At 45.3% G+C, this 14,658-nt stretch overlaps 1 protein-coding gene across 1 annotated transcript in view; it reads left to right on the forward strand.

The window, feature by feature from the left end:
- The window catches only part of Slc4a8 (solute carrier family 4 member 8), a 61,348-nt gene that overhangs the window by 8,558 nt on the left and 38,132 nt on the right, over nt 1-14,658 (forward strand). The window contains exon 2 of the mRNA XM_051189927.1: nt 8,296-8,377. Coding sequence (XP_051045884.1) covers nt 8,296-8,377 — 82 coding nt within the window. The remainder of the gene's footprint in view (nt 1-8,295; nt 8,378-14,658) is intronic.

Below are 14,658 nucleotides of genomic sequence, written 5' to 3' on the forward strand. Positions count from 1 at the left end.
GTCTGTGCCTCCCGAGTGCTGGGATTAAAGATGTGTCACCATGCCTAGCTTCATTCGTTTTCTTTAGTAATAACTTTTTACTTTTTGAAATTATAATATGGTTGCACCACATTTCCCTTTTCCTTTCCTCCCTCTAACCCCTCTCATGCACCCTCTTGCTCTCTTGCTGAAATTCATGGCCTGATTTTCTTTCATTGTTCACACACACACACACACACACACAAAGTTAACTGTGTGTACATGCTCTCAGGGCTAACAACTCCCTGTTGGATAACTATTTTGGGAGGCTTTTCCCAGGAAAAGATGGTTTTAAAGGATTGTAACAGCACTTTATCTCTCGAGACTTAATGAGAAAGGTTTTACTTCATTTTTTCTATGTGTATGTGTGTTTGTCTTTGCGTGCATACATGACTGTGGAGGCCAGAAGAGGGTGTCAGGTCCCCTGGAGCTGGAGTTACCAGTGGTTGTGAGCTGCCTGACGTAGGTGCAAGGAACCAAAGTCTGGGCCTCTGTAAGGGCAGTAAACGCTTGGCAGCCTAGCTCTCTCTCCAGCCTCCCAGTGTTAATGCTTCAGTGTGGATTAACTACCTCAATTGTTAGCTGGTCCCTGGGACCCTCCGATTCAGGGTTAGTCAGAGGCCTCATCAATGAGGCCCTTGGAAGAAGGATAGAAAAGAGGATTATTTGAAAAGAAGATTTTTTTTCCCAATTCACTCTGTCCCTTCCCCCTCCCTCCCTCTCCCTCCCTTCCTTTTTCTCATAAGCTTGTCTGTTGTACTTCTTGTGAATCTAATCTTTCTGGTAGAAGTCGTGGTTGGCCGGAGCCCACACATATTGCTCCCTTCCTCTGAAGCATCGCAGATATCCTAGAAGTTCATGGACTCCATGTTGGTAAATCTTGCTTACTGTGAACAGTGACAGTAGCAGAGGCAGATACAGCCAACCACTGTGGCACCTGCAGCAAGCATAGACCAAGGGGCCTGATATTTCTTTCTTTTCAGTTTGATAATTTCAAACAAATTTGGCATATGGGGAATATTTCAAATGTATATCAAAGGAGCGATATTTGCATAGTGAATCATCACGTACCAATGACTTGGCATCAACAATGAACACCTCCATGCCTCCCTCCAGGCTCTAAATACCAGCTGAAAGACTCTTTTTAAAATGTATTGATGCCACATCACAGGACTATTACCATACCTTAAAAAGTAACTGAAGAGGTAGGCACATCTCTGTGAGTTCTAGGCCAACCTGGTCTATATAACAAGTTCCAGGACAGCCAGGACTACATAGAGATACCTTGTCTCAAATGTTTTTGAAACATTAGTTTATGTGAGCCAGGACTCCACACCTACATTCCAGAGTGGCTTTTATAATGCTCTCTAGCTGCTGTTTGCTTACAGTGGCTGTTTCCTTTGGGAGGACAAAGAGGACCAATGATTTGTCAGTGAACTTGGCTGTGGATAAGCAAGCTAAGGAAACTTGAAGTTTTCAAATAGTTGACTTTACTCTTTATATAAGTATATATCTACATATACATATACACACATATATTTAATGTTGAAGATGTGTTTTTAAAATTATTATAATTGGTTTTATATTTTGAGATTATAGTTACATCAGTTACCCCTTCCCTTTCTTCCCTCCAGTCCTCCTTGGTTTTATAGTCTTAGAGAAATCTGTAATTTCTACCTCCCTTCCTCCCTCTCCATAGTCACACCTTGTTCTGTGCTGTGACAGGTGTCTGTTGAGTTGGTACCAACTGTCATTAAGTGATTCTGGATATTAAAAACTAGTTTGGTAGCCAACATTAATAATTATCTCTATATAAAATTATACATGGCTTCAGGAGTTCATAAAGAGTTCAGAAACCAATGTCATTCATTGGAGGTTACTTGTCATGCACTGAACATTGTCCTGGGTGCTGTCTACTGTGTGGTGGGCAGGAAATGGCACCCTGTCCTGGAGCTTACAGGGAACATGCTGAGTTCAGTGTAGGCCACTGTGCTGGGCTCTAGGAGATGCTCAAGGATGACAATATGTGTTTCCAGATAGCTGTTAGGAAGTCAGGGCCCATGCTAGGGGGTGGGGGGTGGTAACTGCCTATAAACCCAGCAGAAGCAGGGGGATTTCTGAATTCCAGTCTAGCTGGGACTACATACTGAGACCCTTAAACAAATCAAGAAGAAATAAAAGGAGGGGGAAGGGAGGGATGGAGGAGGGAGGCAGTTAGGAACTCAGGACCTGAAAGATAAGCTAGGTAAGAAGGTAACATGTGCAGAATAAAGCCAGTTGTTTTTCCATTTAAAAATGGTTCCTCATTGGGTGAGAGGCGGGTTCAGTGGTTAAGAGCACTGGATGCTCTTTGGAGGATCCAGGCTCAATTCCCAGCACCCTCGTGGTAGCTCACAGCAGTCCCTTCTCTGGTTCCAGGGGATCTGATGCCCTCTTCTGGCATCCCCTAGCACCAGGGGCACAAAGGGTACACAGATGTATTGGCAACACACCCACAGTAAATTTAAAAAGAAAAGAGATTCCTCGGCTGAAATGTAGCAAGCCCACATGTGCAAGGCCCTAGGTCTAACCCTGGTGCAGCACAGGAGGAAAGAGGAACAAGATGTGATTCTGCAGGCAAGACTGTGGACCTGCAGATTAACTGGAGTAGAGCTGTCGAGTTCTAGAGATTGTGTCCATCAAATGCAGCACCATGGGGCCGAGGGGGGAGGGTTAAAAGGTGCATCTGACGACTTAGAGTGTTATTTAATATTGCAGGCCAATTTTAGCCTTTCCCTTCCTCCTCTTGCCCCTCTCCAGGGACTTTCTGTGTAGACTCCCAGGCCCGGTTCTCACTATATAGCCCAGGCTGGCCTTGAACTCATGGCAGTCCATCTGCCTCATCTGGGATTACAAGTATGGACATCATGTTTGACTCTAGAACATTAGTTTTGTCTGAAAATACTTGAGTGTCTCTACAATATAAGGCCTCTACAGCATCAGTACAGTACATCTGATGGGAGGCCGCCTTTCTCACACCACGGGTGTCCTCCTCAGCATTCAAATTTCTACTTGTCCCATATGTCCCAATTTTTGTTCTGCTTTTTAGACTTTGTAACAAACAGCTTTATTTGCACAGTTGCTACAGAAGGCACAGAACATTCTCTTTATTTCTCATCCCATCCCCTGCTGGAGCAGCTTTTAATAATAAGCCCATAGCTTGCATTAGGGTGGGGTCTTAGTGTTGTACACTTTGTAGGCTTGACACATGTTTGATGACATGGATTCCTCCATGCTTGGACCATACAGACTGATCACCCTGCCCCCAAATCCTCTGCTCCTGACCTATTTAGCCCTCTTCCTCCTGGGGAAGAAGAACTCTTCTTTTTTCATTCTTTTTCTTTCTTTCTTTTCCTTTTTTCTTTTCTTTTTTCTTTTTCTTTCTTTCTTTCTTTTTTTTTTTTTTGAGACAGGGTTTCTCCATGTAGCTCTGGCTGTTCTGGGACTCACTATGTAGACCAGGCTAGCCTTGAACTCAGAGATCTGCCTGCCTCTGTCTCCCCAATGCTGGGATGAAAGTTGTGCACCACCACGACCATCATACTCTTCTTTTTTTAACGTTTCCATAGTTTTGTCTTTTTCCGGCTATCATAGGACTGGAATTATTCAGTACATGGAATTTACTTTCTTTTTTTTCTTTCCTTTTCCTTTCTTAAAAACAAACAAACAAAAGATAACTTCCCCAGAACTAGCGATCCTCCTGTCTCAGCTTCCTGAGTTTTGAGATTACAGGTGTGTGCTACCACACCAGGTTAAAGGTGTATGCAGGGTTAATAATTCTTTCCCAGTTTTCTTTCCTCCTCTTCAGTGGCGGAGATGGCGCCCAGGGCCTGGTGCCTGCCAGGCCAGCCCTCTACCACCTGCTTCCTAGTCTTTTTGGCTACCCTTTCACTTAATAAGTTTATTTAAGGTATTTGTCTTTTTATGGCTTAATAGTTCATTTATTTTTCATGCCAAACAATACTCCATTGTCTAGATGTACCACAGTTCATCTGTTCACCTAGAAAGACATGTTGGGGGCTGCTAAAATTTAGCAATTATGAATAAAACCTCTGTAAACATCTGTGGCCAGGTTTTTGTGTGGATTTAAGTTTCGGCTTTGGATGGTAAATATCAATAATCACTGAATTATAAATTAAGACTATGTTTTGGAAGAAACTGTTTTATAGTGTGGCTGCAGAATTTTGCTTTTCCCCAGCATCGAAGAGACATCTATTGTTACTGGTGTCCTGTGTTTTGGCCATTTTAATAGCTAAGCAGACCTTGTTTTGGGACAGGGTCTGGCTATGTGCTTTGTAGCTTAGGCTGGTATGGAACCCATTAATCTCCTAGCTTCAGTCTCCCAACTGCTGGGATTAGAGATATATACCACCATGACTGACTCTAGATAGATTTTAAGATTATGTTTGTTTCTTGTTTGTTTTTGTGTGCTTGTGCACATGTGTGCATGCCATGGTGCCCATGTGGAGCTTAGAAGACAACTTGTGGGAGTCATTTCTCTTTCCACCATGTGGGTCTCAGGGGTTGAGCTCAGGTTGCCAGGCTTGGTGGCTGGGGGAAGGGGCTTTACCTGCTGAGCTGTCTTGCTGGCCCTGGATGGTTTTTTAAAAAAAAGAAACAGCGAATTATTTGAATAAATATCTAATAGGTTTATTGCTCCTTTTAACCTGCTTGGATTCCCTTTAGCAGAAAATGGTGCTATGGCACACTGCTGGCTGTCACTCACAGGCTGAGGGGATGGAATCCAGGTGCTGCTGACTGTGGTCCATGGTGTTGCTTTCTTCAAAACCCCATTTGATAGTATTTTCAGCAAATTGGTATTTGGGTTTAGCGGCTTTATCAGATTCAGGGACAATTTATTCTTCAATCCCCAGGGTCTTGTTGTCTCTCTTTGTTGTGTTAGCAGCCACTGAAAACCTGTGCAGTCCATGAGGGACTTTAAAGTGGTGTTTGGGAATTTTAAAAAAGTATGTATTTCTTATTTATTCTCATCTGTAATGAAAAACCTTTTTCATCTGCTCTGGCACCCTCGGAAGAAAGCCTAGACACACTATCACCTTTCACAGTCAAGGGTTGTCTTGTTAGCATTATCTTTCAGTGATGGTTAAGTAGTTAAAGTGTGTGTGTGTGTGTGTGTGAGTACATGTGTAGGCGTGCACATGTGTGCTAGAGCATGTGTGCGTGTGTGTCTGTCTGTCTCTGTGTGTGTCTGTCTGTCTGTTTCTCTGTGTGTGTGTGTGTGTAGAATACAGGGCCGCGCACAGGCTAGGCAGTGCTTTTTCACAGAGCTACATCCCCAGCCCCTTGTTAAATTTGACAGTGACATGAACTCACAGGTCTTGATGTATTTGTTCTTTGTAGTCTATTGAAGGTTTGAAGGTTACCTGTATTGAAGAGCAGGTCACTGTGTTGTTGGCAAGGACTCTCTAAGGTAGCTTCTGGTGTCTTTGGCCATGTGTCTGCTGCTCTCCGTGTTTCCTTGGTATCTGATAAAATGGGAGATTTCAAACACATCTTGTATATTCCTCACTCAGACCTGTCACCAGCCAATTTTTGTTTTTGTTTTGATTTTTTTTTTTTTGAGAGAGAGGGTCTTACTATGTAGCCCTGACTGTCCTGTAACATTCACAGATCTTGTTGCCCCTGCTTCTGGAGTGCTGGGGTTAAAGGTATATGCCACTATGTCCTTCTATCAGCCATTTTCTTCCCAAGAAACTTCAACTCCTTTAAGTAGAAAATAGTATTTTTAGAGATCATAATCTTGGTGCTAACAATACTTACAGCTATTGGTTGATCATATGTTATAGGCCTTCTGAAAGGATAGAGTTAAAAAAAATACCAACTAATTTAAAGCCATTTATGGACAGAGGATATGCCATATCTTTTTATTGATGCTTTTTTATTGATGTGGTTTTTATTTGCCTTCTGTTTTTGCAGCCATGTTTCATTTCTAACCTTTGAGGGTCCTCATTCTCAACCACACTGGGTCTGACAGAAAGTTCACGCAGTCACTGGTCTCACAACACACAGTGGCCTCCGGTTATCCAACTGCAGCCCATAGTGTGATGACTAAAGGTGGCTCCACGAAGTGGCTTACACTAATCCCCATGCTCAGGGTGGCTGAAGCAAGACAGCCACTGAAGGGCTAGCCTGGGCTACAGAGAAAGCCTTCTCAAAAACCAAAAAAGGAAAAGAGCAGTTTATGGCCTCCGCTGTTGCTTGTTCTGTTTATTGTCTGTTTATTGTTCTGAGTGTGTACTGCTCAGGATGATTGGACACTTTGTCATGATTTCTCCTTGTCTTACATTTCACCAGGGATTGATCTGGAGCCAAAGTCCCAGCCCTGTCCCTGGCCCGGTGTTACTTGGAATAGTTCTTCTGAAATAGTCACACCACCAATTTCACATCTGTTTCTGTTTTGTTTTTTATTTTGAGAATTCCTTTTTTAAAAAAGACTTATTTTCATTCATTCGTGTCTGTGTGAAAATCTTCCGTGTGTGCAGGTTCCTGTAGAGGTGTTGGAACCCGGAACTGGACTTAGCAGTAATTTTAAGCATATCTGAAGTGGGTACCGGGAACCGAACGTGGGTTCTCTGGAAGAGTAGCACTTTTGACCACCGAGAGCCATCTCTCCATCCCTGAGGATTTCTTTCTTAAACCTGAGTTTGTATAAAGTAAGATATTCAAAGAAGTCTGCCTGTCTTTGTTTCTTCTGTCTTACTCCTTTTCACCTCTGTTTAAAAAGGGGTCTGACACCCTCACACAGACATACATGTAGGCAAAATACCAATGTACATAAAATTGAAAACGAATCATTAAAAATGAATCTTTTGTAACTATCCTTTTAAATTAATTTTTTAAACTATGTAAAGGATGTTGCCTGCATGTGTCTGTGCACCATGTACACCCAGTGCCCTTGGAGGACGAACAGGGCACTGGATTCCCTGGAACTGGAGTTTTTAGATGGTTGGAAGCTGTCAGGTGGGTTCTGGGAACTCAGGTTCTGTAGAAAAGCACCCAGTGATCTAACCACTGGGTATCTCTCCAGACCCCTTTACTCTAAAGTAAAACCAGGTATTTATGTCCCAGCTCCCTTTTCTTTGTGAAAATGTAGCAAATCACGGTTTGTTCTACTTCATTTTTAAAACTTAATATTCTCTCTTGGATATTTTGTTTCATTGTAATAATATGTGATTTTGAATATCTACAGAAGTAAATTATCAAGTTAATCACTCTAAGTGACATTTGACATTCTATTTCTCTGAGAATTTATGTAAGTTAACCTCATTAAAAAAATCTTCCCATTGGGGAACTAGCTTGCCTGTGTTCAGCGTTGCATTGTGGGCACATATGAGCATGATGGAGTGGGGACTTCTGGGAGCGGTTGAGCAATGGAGCGCCCCCCCCCCCCCCGCCACGCCCGTGTGCTGCAGGAGATCCAGCAGTGTCTCCCCTCCCCCCCCCCATGCTGCTGCAGGGCTTGGGCGGAGCACAAAGCCTGACTGTGCACTGGCCCACATCAAGGTGAGACTGTGCCCAGTGAACCCGTGTTGTCTCTGTGGTAAAGTAGCGTAGCCACAGCCGCACACCAGGAAAGGAAAAGCCGGTGCCAGAGTATCAGTTAAGGGTGTTTGCCTTGTGAGGAAGGAGGGCACTGAGATCACAGCATTCTTTTAGGAAAGGACCTGGTGGCTGGAGAGGTGGCTCAGCAGTTAAGAGCAATGGCTGCTTGCTCTTCATGGGACCCAGGCACAATTCCCAGCACCCACACATAAGCTCACAACTCCTGTATAGCTCCAGGGGATCCGACACCTTCACACAGGCATGAATGCAGACAAAACACCAATGCACATAAAATAAAATTAAAGGGAAAGACTTACTGAGCACTCACTAGGTGGACGTTCATGTGAGCACTCACTATGCTCAGTCTTAACCCCCTTCTTCCACATCTGTGACCGTGGGACACAGTTATTTAATGTGCTTTGGGTCTAGGTTCCTCACAGAAAGGGAAAGAACATGGCTGCCATATGAGTATCTCAAGGTTATTGTGAGGTTCCAACTTAAAAATATATGTAAACCTCTGTTTTTCCCTCTCCAGATATCTCAGAGGAGTCTTGGTATACACTGTGGTTTGAAGTATTTGGATGGATATATATGCATGTATTTCTGTATCTGTTTGCATTGAATGAATGAATATTTGTGTATTTCTGTAACCATTTGCATGCCTGTTTTAAACAGAGACCAGATGAGGAAGCTGTGGTGGATCAGGGTGGGACCAGCACAGTCCTCAACATCCACTATGAGAAGGAAGAGTTGGAAGGTAAGAAATGTCTCATGTGACCAGGGAAAGGTTGTCTGGCTTGGAAAAAACAAGGCTTGCCTTGCCCTCGGGAGACCTGGGTTCACACCTGATGTTTTCTCCCTGGCTGTGAGACCCCCCACAAAAAAAAAATGTGACTTCCTTTGCCTCTTGGTCCTTGTCTTGAAACAAGAGCAGAGGTAACAGTACCCCCTGTCTGATAGGCTTATCGTGGGGCCCATAGGCAGCATGAGACACCGCACACAGAGCTCAGCATAAATATTAACAATAGCAAATAACCCATAACCCTTTCTCTGAGAGTGTGAAGCTCTCACTGACTCTTCATAACTGCATGGAAATGTAAGTATCTACAGATTTCAAAGAAAATAAAATATCAGTAGTTTAAAAGTTCAGTTTGGCTGTAAAACCTTTTCTTAAACCATATTTCCACTATTGGTTCTTCTTTTTCTAATTGTGCTCATTTCTACCAGATTTCTTTTTAAAAAATCTAAACAAGGAAAGGAAATATAGCAACCTACCATCAAAAGACTCAGAGTTCACAGCACAAAGTTATGTAAAAACCCCAGTGAAACAGAGGCAGGAGGAGTCAGCCTTCTTGTCCCCAACTGTCCCTAGCTTCTCACCTGCCCAACCATGACTCCTCATTATTGGTGGCATCCCTTTACGGAGGAAGGACCGTGTCCAGTGCAGCTGTAACATGGAGCCGTGTTTGCCTCCTGTGTGAGATGGCTGCCGCTTCCCCTGACTGTTGAAGGCTGTGCTGCAGCAACCTTCTGATGCCCAGACAGCAAGGGGTGTGTTTCTCTGTACTGCTTGTCCCCATCATGGGCCTTAATTCAAACTTGTGCAGGCCCCAGAGAAAACTCATTCTTTGGACAGGAAGTGAAGGAAAGCTGGGGCGATTGACTCAGGCTCTGGGTCTGTCACTGTGAAAGTGTGTGTGGTGGGGTTGTGGGGGTGGTTGGGTGTGTGGGTGGCTCTGCAGAGGTTGGTGGTTTTTGGGTAGATCAAGGTTAAGTTCTCGAAGTTATTTTGTCCCAGTGGATGGAGGGACAAGGAGAGGGTGGAAGCAGGGAAGTGCGCTGTTGGCAGGAGGCCTCCGGTGTATCAGGCACTTCATAGCTACCTTTCATCTGCAGTACTGAATCACCCCCCTGTGTGTGTGGGAGGGGGTAAGACCACCACCACAGTTCCCCAGGTAAATTTGGAGCAAGCTTTATTAAATACTGGCCAGGTCCATTCTTGGGATTCCCGGAGTATGGAGCTGGAGCATACTAGCCAGGAGCTTATAAAGGAAACCCACAAGGGTATGTATTTCCTGCCTCTGTCCAATCAGGGGCAAGCAGACATCCTGATGTGCTTCCTGCCTGCCTACCTCTGGCCTACTTGTGATCTAGCACACCCTGTGTAGTTGGGACAACCAACCTTGTTTAGAAAAGCAAAAACACATGGCTTGTTATCTTACATGAACTACAGCCCCAGCATTTTAGGAAGTTCTCTGTCCTTGGGCAAGTGGGGCTTACAGGTTAGAGGCATTTATAGATCTCTTAAGCACAGCCATTTAAACTTAAAACAGAAGTTAGCACTCAGAGTACCCCAGACACACGTTGGTGCCATTACCCTCTGTAGTTGTGGGAACTGACTTGATGGTAAGGGAGACTTGGACGGAAACCCTCTCTTTCCCACTCTGTACTTCTAGGTGGGCAGGTATAACCTCACCCTCAGGTGTAACCTCCCCTCCGGGCGTTGCTTCATCTCATACTACATTTCTTTGTGCTGTCCCATCCTTGAGGTGTGTTGTTAGTATCTCCATTGTCCTCTAGCAATCACCCTGTGGACCTCTGCTGTGAAGTGAATGTGAGTACGTTTTGTGTGCTTGGGGATAGAATAATGAACCTGGGCAAGCTCTTTTGGGTTTTGAGGGCCAGGTCTCATCCATTGAGCTCAGCTGAGGAGCAGCTGTTGGGAGCGGCATCTCCCAATGATGTCATCTCTTCCTGGTGCAGGCTCCACTCTGCTGGGGAAGAAAACTGTGGGATGACACATTTCTGGGAATTGTCTTTTTATGACAAAATCCTTCTGAACACTAGAGTCTCTTCTATTAGCCCTACAGGCAATGGAGGCCTAATGGTCCTCCTGTGTCCAGACCTGAAATGTCTCAAGAGCAGAGCCTGAGAGGAGGAGAGGGAGTGGGGTGTGCTGCTGTGGGCTTGGGCTTGCTATGGGTTCCAGCCAGACTTACTCGCTCCAGGTATAATCACAGGACTTGACGAGGCTGCATGCAGGCTAGTGGTGTCCCCTAATGGCACAGAGAGAAAAAACAGCCCACTTTAATGGAAGATGCCATAAATTGTTTTCTGATTCAGTAATGCAATGCTGTCTCTAACTTTGACAACATTTCGGATGCTCTACCCACGTTCCTTAAAACCCCATCTTCAGAGACCGTGTCCATGACAGGAAATGTGGGTCTTCTTGAATGCGCTGACTCTCCTAATTAGAGAAGGGTCGAAAACAAATGTAAGAGCAGCTTTCCAAAGACAACTGAGCAGCAGTCTGTAGGACACTTCAGTGGGGCCTCTCAGCCCCTGTGGAACACAGGGCATGCGTGTTAGAGGAATAGCTTTTCCCATCTTTTTTGGCAGATCATTACTCCTGATTAAGTCCTAGATTTATGACTTTGATGTCAGCTTAATGCTCTCTAGCATACTTTAACAAAGGCTGGACTCGTTTGGTCATATTTGTAACTAAGAAGGCTTGTGTGTGTTCTACAAGTGGGACTTCCCCTGTGGTTATCCACTGTGAGTCACCCTGTAAGCCCAGAGGAGCAAAGTGTCTGTTAGTACGCTAATGAGCTGCGTGTGAGCGCCTGGTAAAATGCACGGTGGCAGAGTGTAGTCTGCAGCCCCTCTGCATGGGTGGCTCATACCTGTGTTGTCTCTTCTGCTCCAAAGATCCAGTGTCTCTCATTCACGGCTGCTCTCAGTTTGTGTGTGTGTGTGTGTGTGTGTGTGTGTGTGTGTGTGTGTGTGGTGTACATTCTTATTTTTAAAAACATTAATATTAACATCTTTCTTACAAGTTTTACTAAATTAGCACACTTTGTTTGCATGCTGATGGCCTCAGTAGACTTGGTCTACTGACATTGACTAAAGATGGTTACATACAGGCACTGGAGGAGATCTAAGCTGGGGCCTTGAGTTCACAGGTGTATAGTTGGGAGTACGGCAGCTGCTCAACTGTTATACAAGGCAGGAAAAAAAAAAAAAAAAAAAAAAAAGACACGAGGAAAGCTTTGGCTAGGGCTCTGGGTAACTTGGAGGAAGGTGACCACACATCTCACGGGGGAAAATAGAAATAATGCCAAGGAGGCAGGCAAATTTTCAGTGAATCTTGGGTGAGTGTGTGTGTATGGAAGTGCCAACAAACTTAGGAAGAACAACCTGGCTCAGGTGGAGAAAGGATCAAGTTCTCCGGATGCTGCAGCTGTGGAAGGCAGAGGGAGCAGAAACCAGCTGTTCTGGTGCTGGTGAAGGGGCAGAGGCTCTCCAGAATGTTCCTTCTCTGCCAGCATGTAGGTTATCCTTTTAGTTCTCTGTCTTGAACTGATTGCCGAATTCTCATAGGGATTGTTTATTTCCATGTTGAATATGTAAACCAGTCCCAAAGGAAGGAAAACCCAGAGACGAGGCTGAGAACTGAGCACAGGGGTTCTGGATGCGTAGGATGAACCATGATGGCTGAAACCAGGAGGATGACTCAGTTACTATGGGAGGCAGGAAGGAGCGAAAGCAGGAAGGAAGGAGCAGGAGCAGCTAAAGGCTTGACATCCCCAGCAGCAGAGGGCGGAGCTGGGAATCAAAGATAACGCTGAAGGAAGTTACTTATTTATTTTTATTTTGTGTATGGGTGTTGTGCCTGTATGTATGTCATCGCATCACGTATATGCGTTGCTATGGAGGTCAGCACAGATCATGAGCTCCTCTAGAACTGTTATGAGCTGCTGGGAAACCCAGGTCTCTGCAAGAGCAATAAGAAGGTCTCACTGCTGAGCTGACACCTGTCCCCCTCCCCCCAGACACCAAGGAATTTACACAGTGGTGTGCTGTAGACATAAACATGGAACCTCATCTTGGTTTTAGTTTGTTTGTTTGCTTTTTTAAACGGGGCCTCACTATTGACTAGAGTCATGTTAAACTCACTATGTTCCCCAGATTGACTTCCAAGTTTTAGCCAACCCTTTTCATCCTGTGTGCTAGGATTCTAGGTGTGAGACACCACACCCATGGCGAGCTTGACTTTCGAAGGTGGAGGATTTTACATTTGTTTTAAGGCATCAGTGTTGGTCAGACAACTCTATCACAGGGGTCACCTAAGACCATAAGAAAACACAGATATTTACATTGTAATTTGTAACGGTAGTAAAATTACAGTTATGAAATATCAATAAAAATAACTTTACGGTTGGGGTCACCACAGCATGAGGAACTGTACTAAAGGGTCCCAGCATTGGGAATCAGCACTGAGAGCCATTGCAGGAGATAAAGATTTGAAAGTGTGTTGTCTCATACGCCTGTAATGCCAGGCTGAGGCAGAATTGTGTGAAGCCAGCCTGGTAGGTCAAGCTGGGATACATAAAAAAAACTAGGGGTCTGGGGAGTCGTGTGAAGAAGTGAACTTGAAATCCAAAAAATAGCTACCACTAAAAGAAAGGAGAGGACAAGGGTCAAGAACCCCCCGCCCGGCCATCCTTGTGGGGTGTGAGGCCTCTGAAGGTGTGAGGCAGTAGTGGCAGGAGAGCTGAAGGACCTCTCAACACTGGGAAGACGGCATCGAGAGACCCCTGCTGCATGCCTGCTCTCCATAGAGCCGTGGAACTGGGAGATGTGCCAAGACAGAGCTCTGGTGACTTAGTGCCACAGTCAGAGGCCCTGGAGCAAGAACATGGGGAGGAGAGGGAGTGAAGCCAATCACGATTCTTGGTGGAGAAGGAAGGAGAGGGGAAAAACGTGGGAGCAGCAGGAATCTTCATAGGTCAGCCATGGAGGACTGGATGGAGAGGAGAGGGCGAGCATAGCTTGTGCCCGGGAGGGGCAGGGGAGTGGGAGGCATGGAATGGACTGTTCTGGAGGCTGGCAGAGAGGAGCCAGACTGTGACAGAAGGGGTTGCCATGAAAGGGCCTGTGTTTTCTCAGCAAGGTGGGAAGCAAGGGGTCAAAGGGATGGGCATAGGTAGAGTTCAAAGACACCAGCTAAAGATGGATGCCAAGAGCAGTGGGGACAGAGTGGGCACAGCTAAGTCCTGGTGTGCAGAGCCGCAGGAATCAGGGAAATGGGCACAGCAAGGCTGCGAGTATCAGGTTTGGGAATCGTCTGAAACTTCTGATTCTAATTCCAGGAGCAGCAGGGAGTCAGGTGGGGGATGAAAACCAAAGGGTGTGTGTGTGTGTGTGTGTGTGTGTGTGTGTGAGAGAGAGAGAGAGAGAGAGAGAGAGAGAGAGAGAGAGAGAGAGAGAGGAGGGGGGACAAGAAAGACTTGCTTTTGGATCACTTCCGTGTCCTCCACTCTTGGTGACCCTTCTTTAATGCCTCTAAACCCAGCCTCACTCTTTCTGATTTAGAAGGCCTGTCTGCAGTAGTCTAGATGGTGTGATCTACAGTTCCTGGCGTGGCCTTGAGCATTTTCCACGCCTTATCTTATTTTCTGCTCTTGATAACCTCTCGAGTTAAAAAACAATAAGCATCAGTGTTCCTTTTAAAAGATGAATCAAGAGAGCCTGGATGGCTTGCTCATGCTCAGACATCTAGTGCCAAAGTGCAGACAGGCTGACTGGGGGGCCTTGACTGTGCCTAATTAACTGCCTCTGCCCAAACCTGCCAGGTACCATACGGGAATCGTCTCTAAAAATCACTCACATTGTTTGTATAGTAGCAAAAATAGCACGTCTTCATAGTTTGTAAGTCATGTTCCCTCCCTTCCTATTCCCCCTTCCTCTTCCATCTCTCTCTCCCCTTCCTTCCACCCTCCCTCCTGGAGCCTTGCACACCAGGACTTCTGTGGCTGAGCTATGTTCCCATGTTCTAATATGTGTCCTGCTATGCCCTTCACATGCTCCCCCAGCCTCACCACGCCTTTTAGCCATGCACCTTCTCTCTCACAGCAAGTGAGCATAAAGGAGCACGTGTTCTTTCATTTGATTGTCACATCATCCTTGTGGGGTGTGTAGCCATGTGCAGGACAGAGGAGGACACTGTCGACTCTTTGACTGCTGTCTTTAATCCTG

This window comes from Phodopus roborovskii, unplaced genomic scaffold, assembly GCF_943737965.1.
Source record: "Phodopus roborovskii unplaced genomic scaffold, PHOROB, whole genome shotgun sequence".
Lineage (NCBI taxonomy): Eukaryota > Metazoa > Chordata > Mammalia > Rodentia > Cricetidae > Phodopus > Phodopus roborovskii.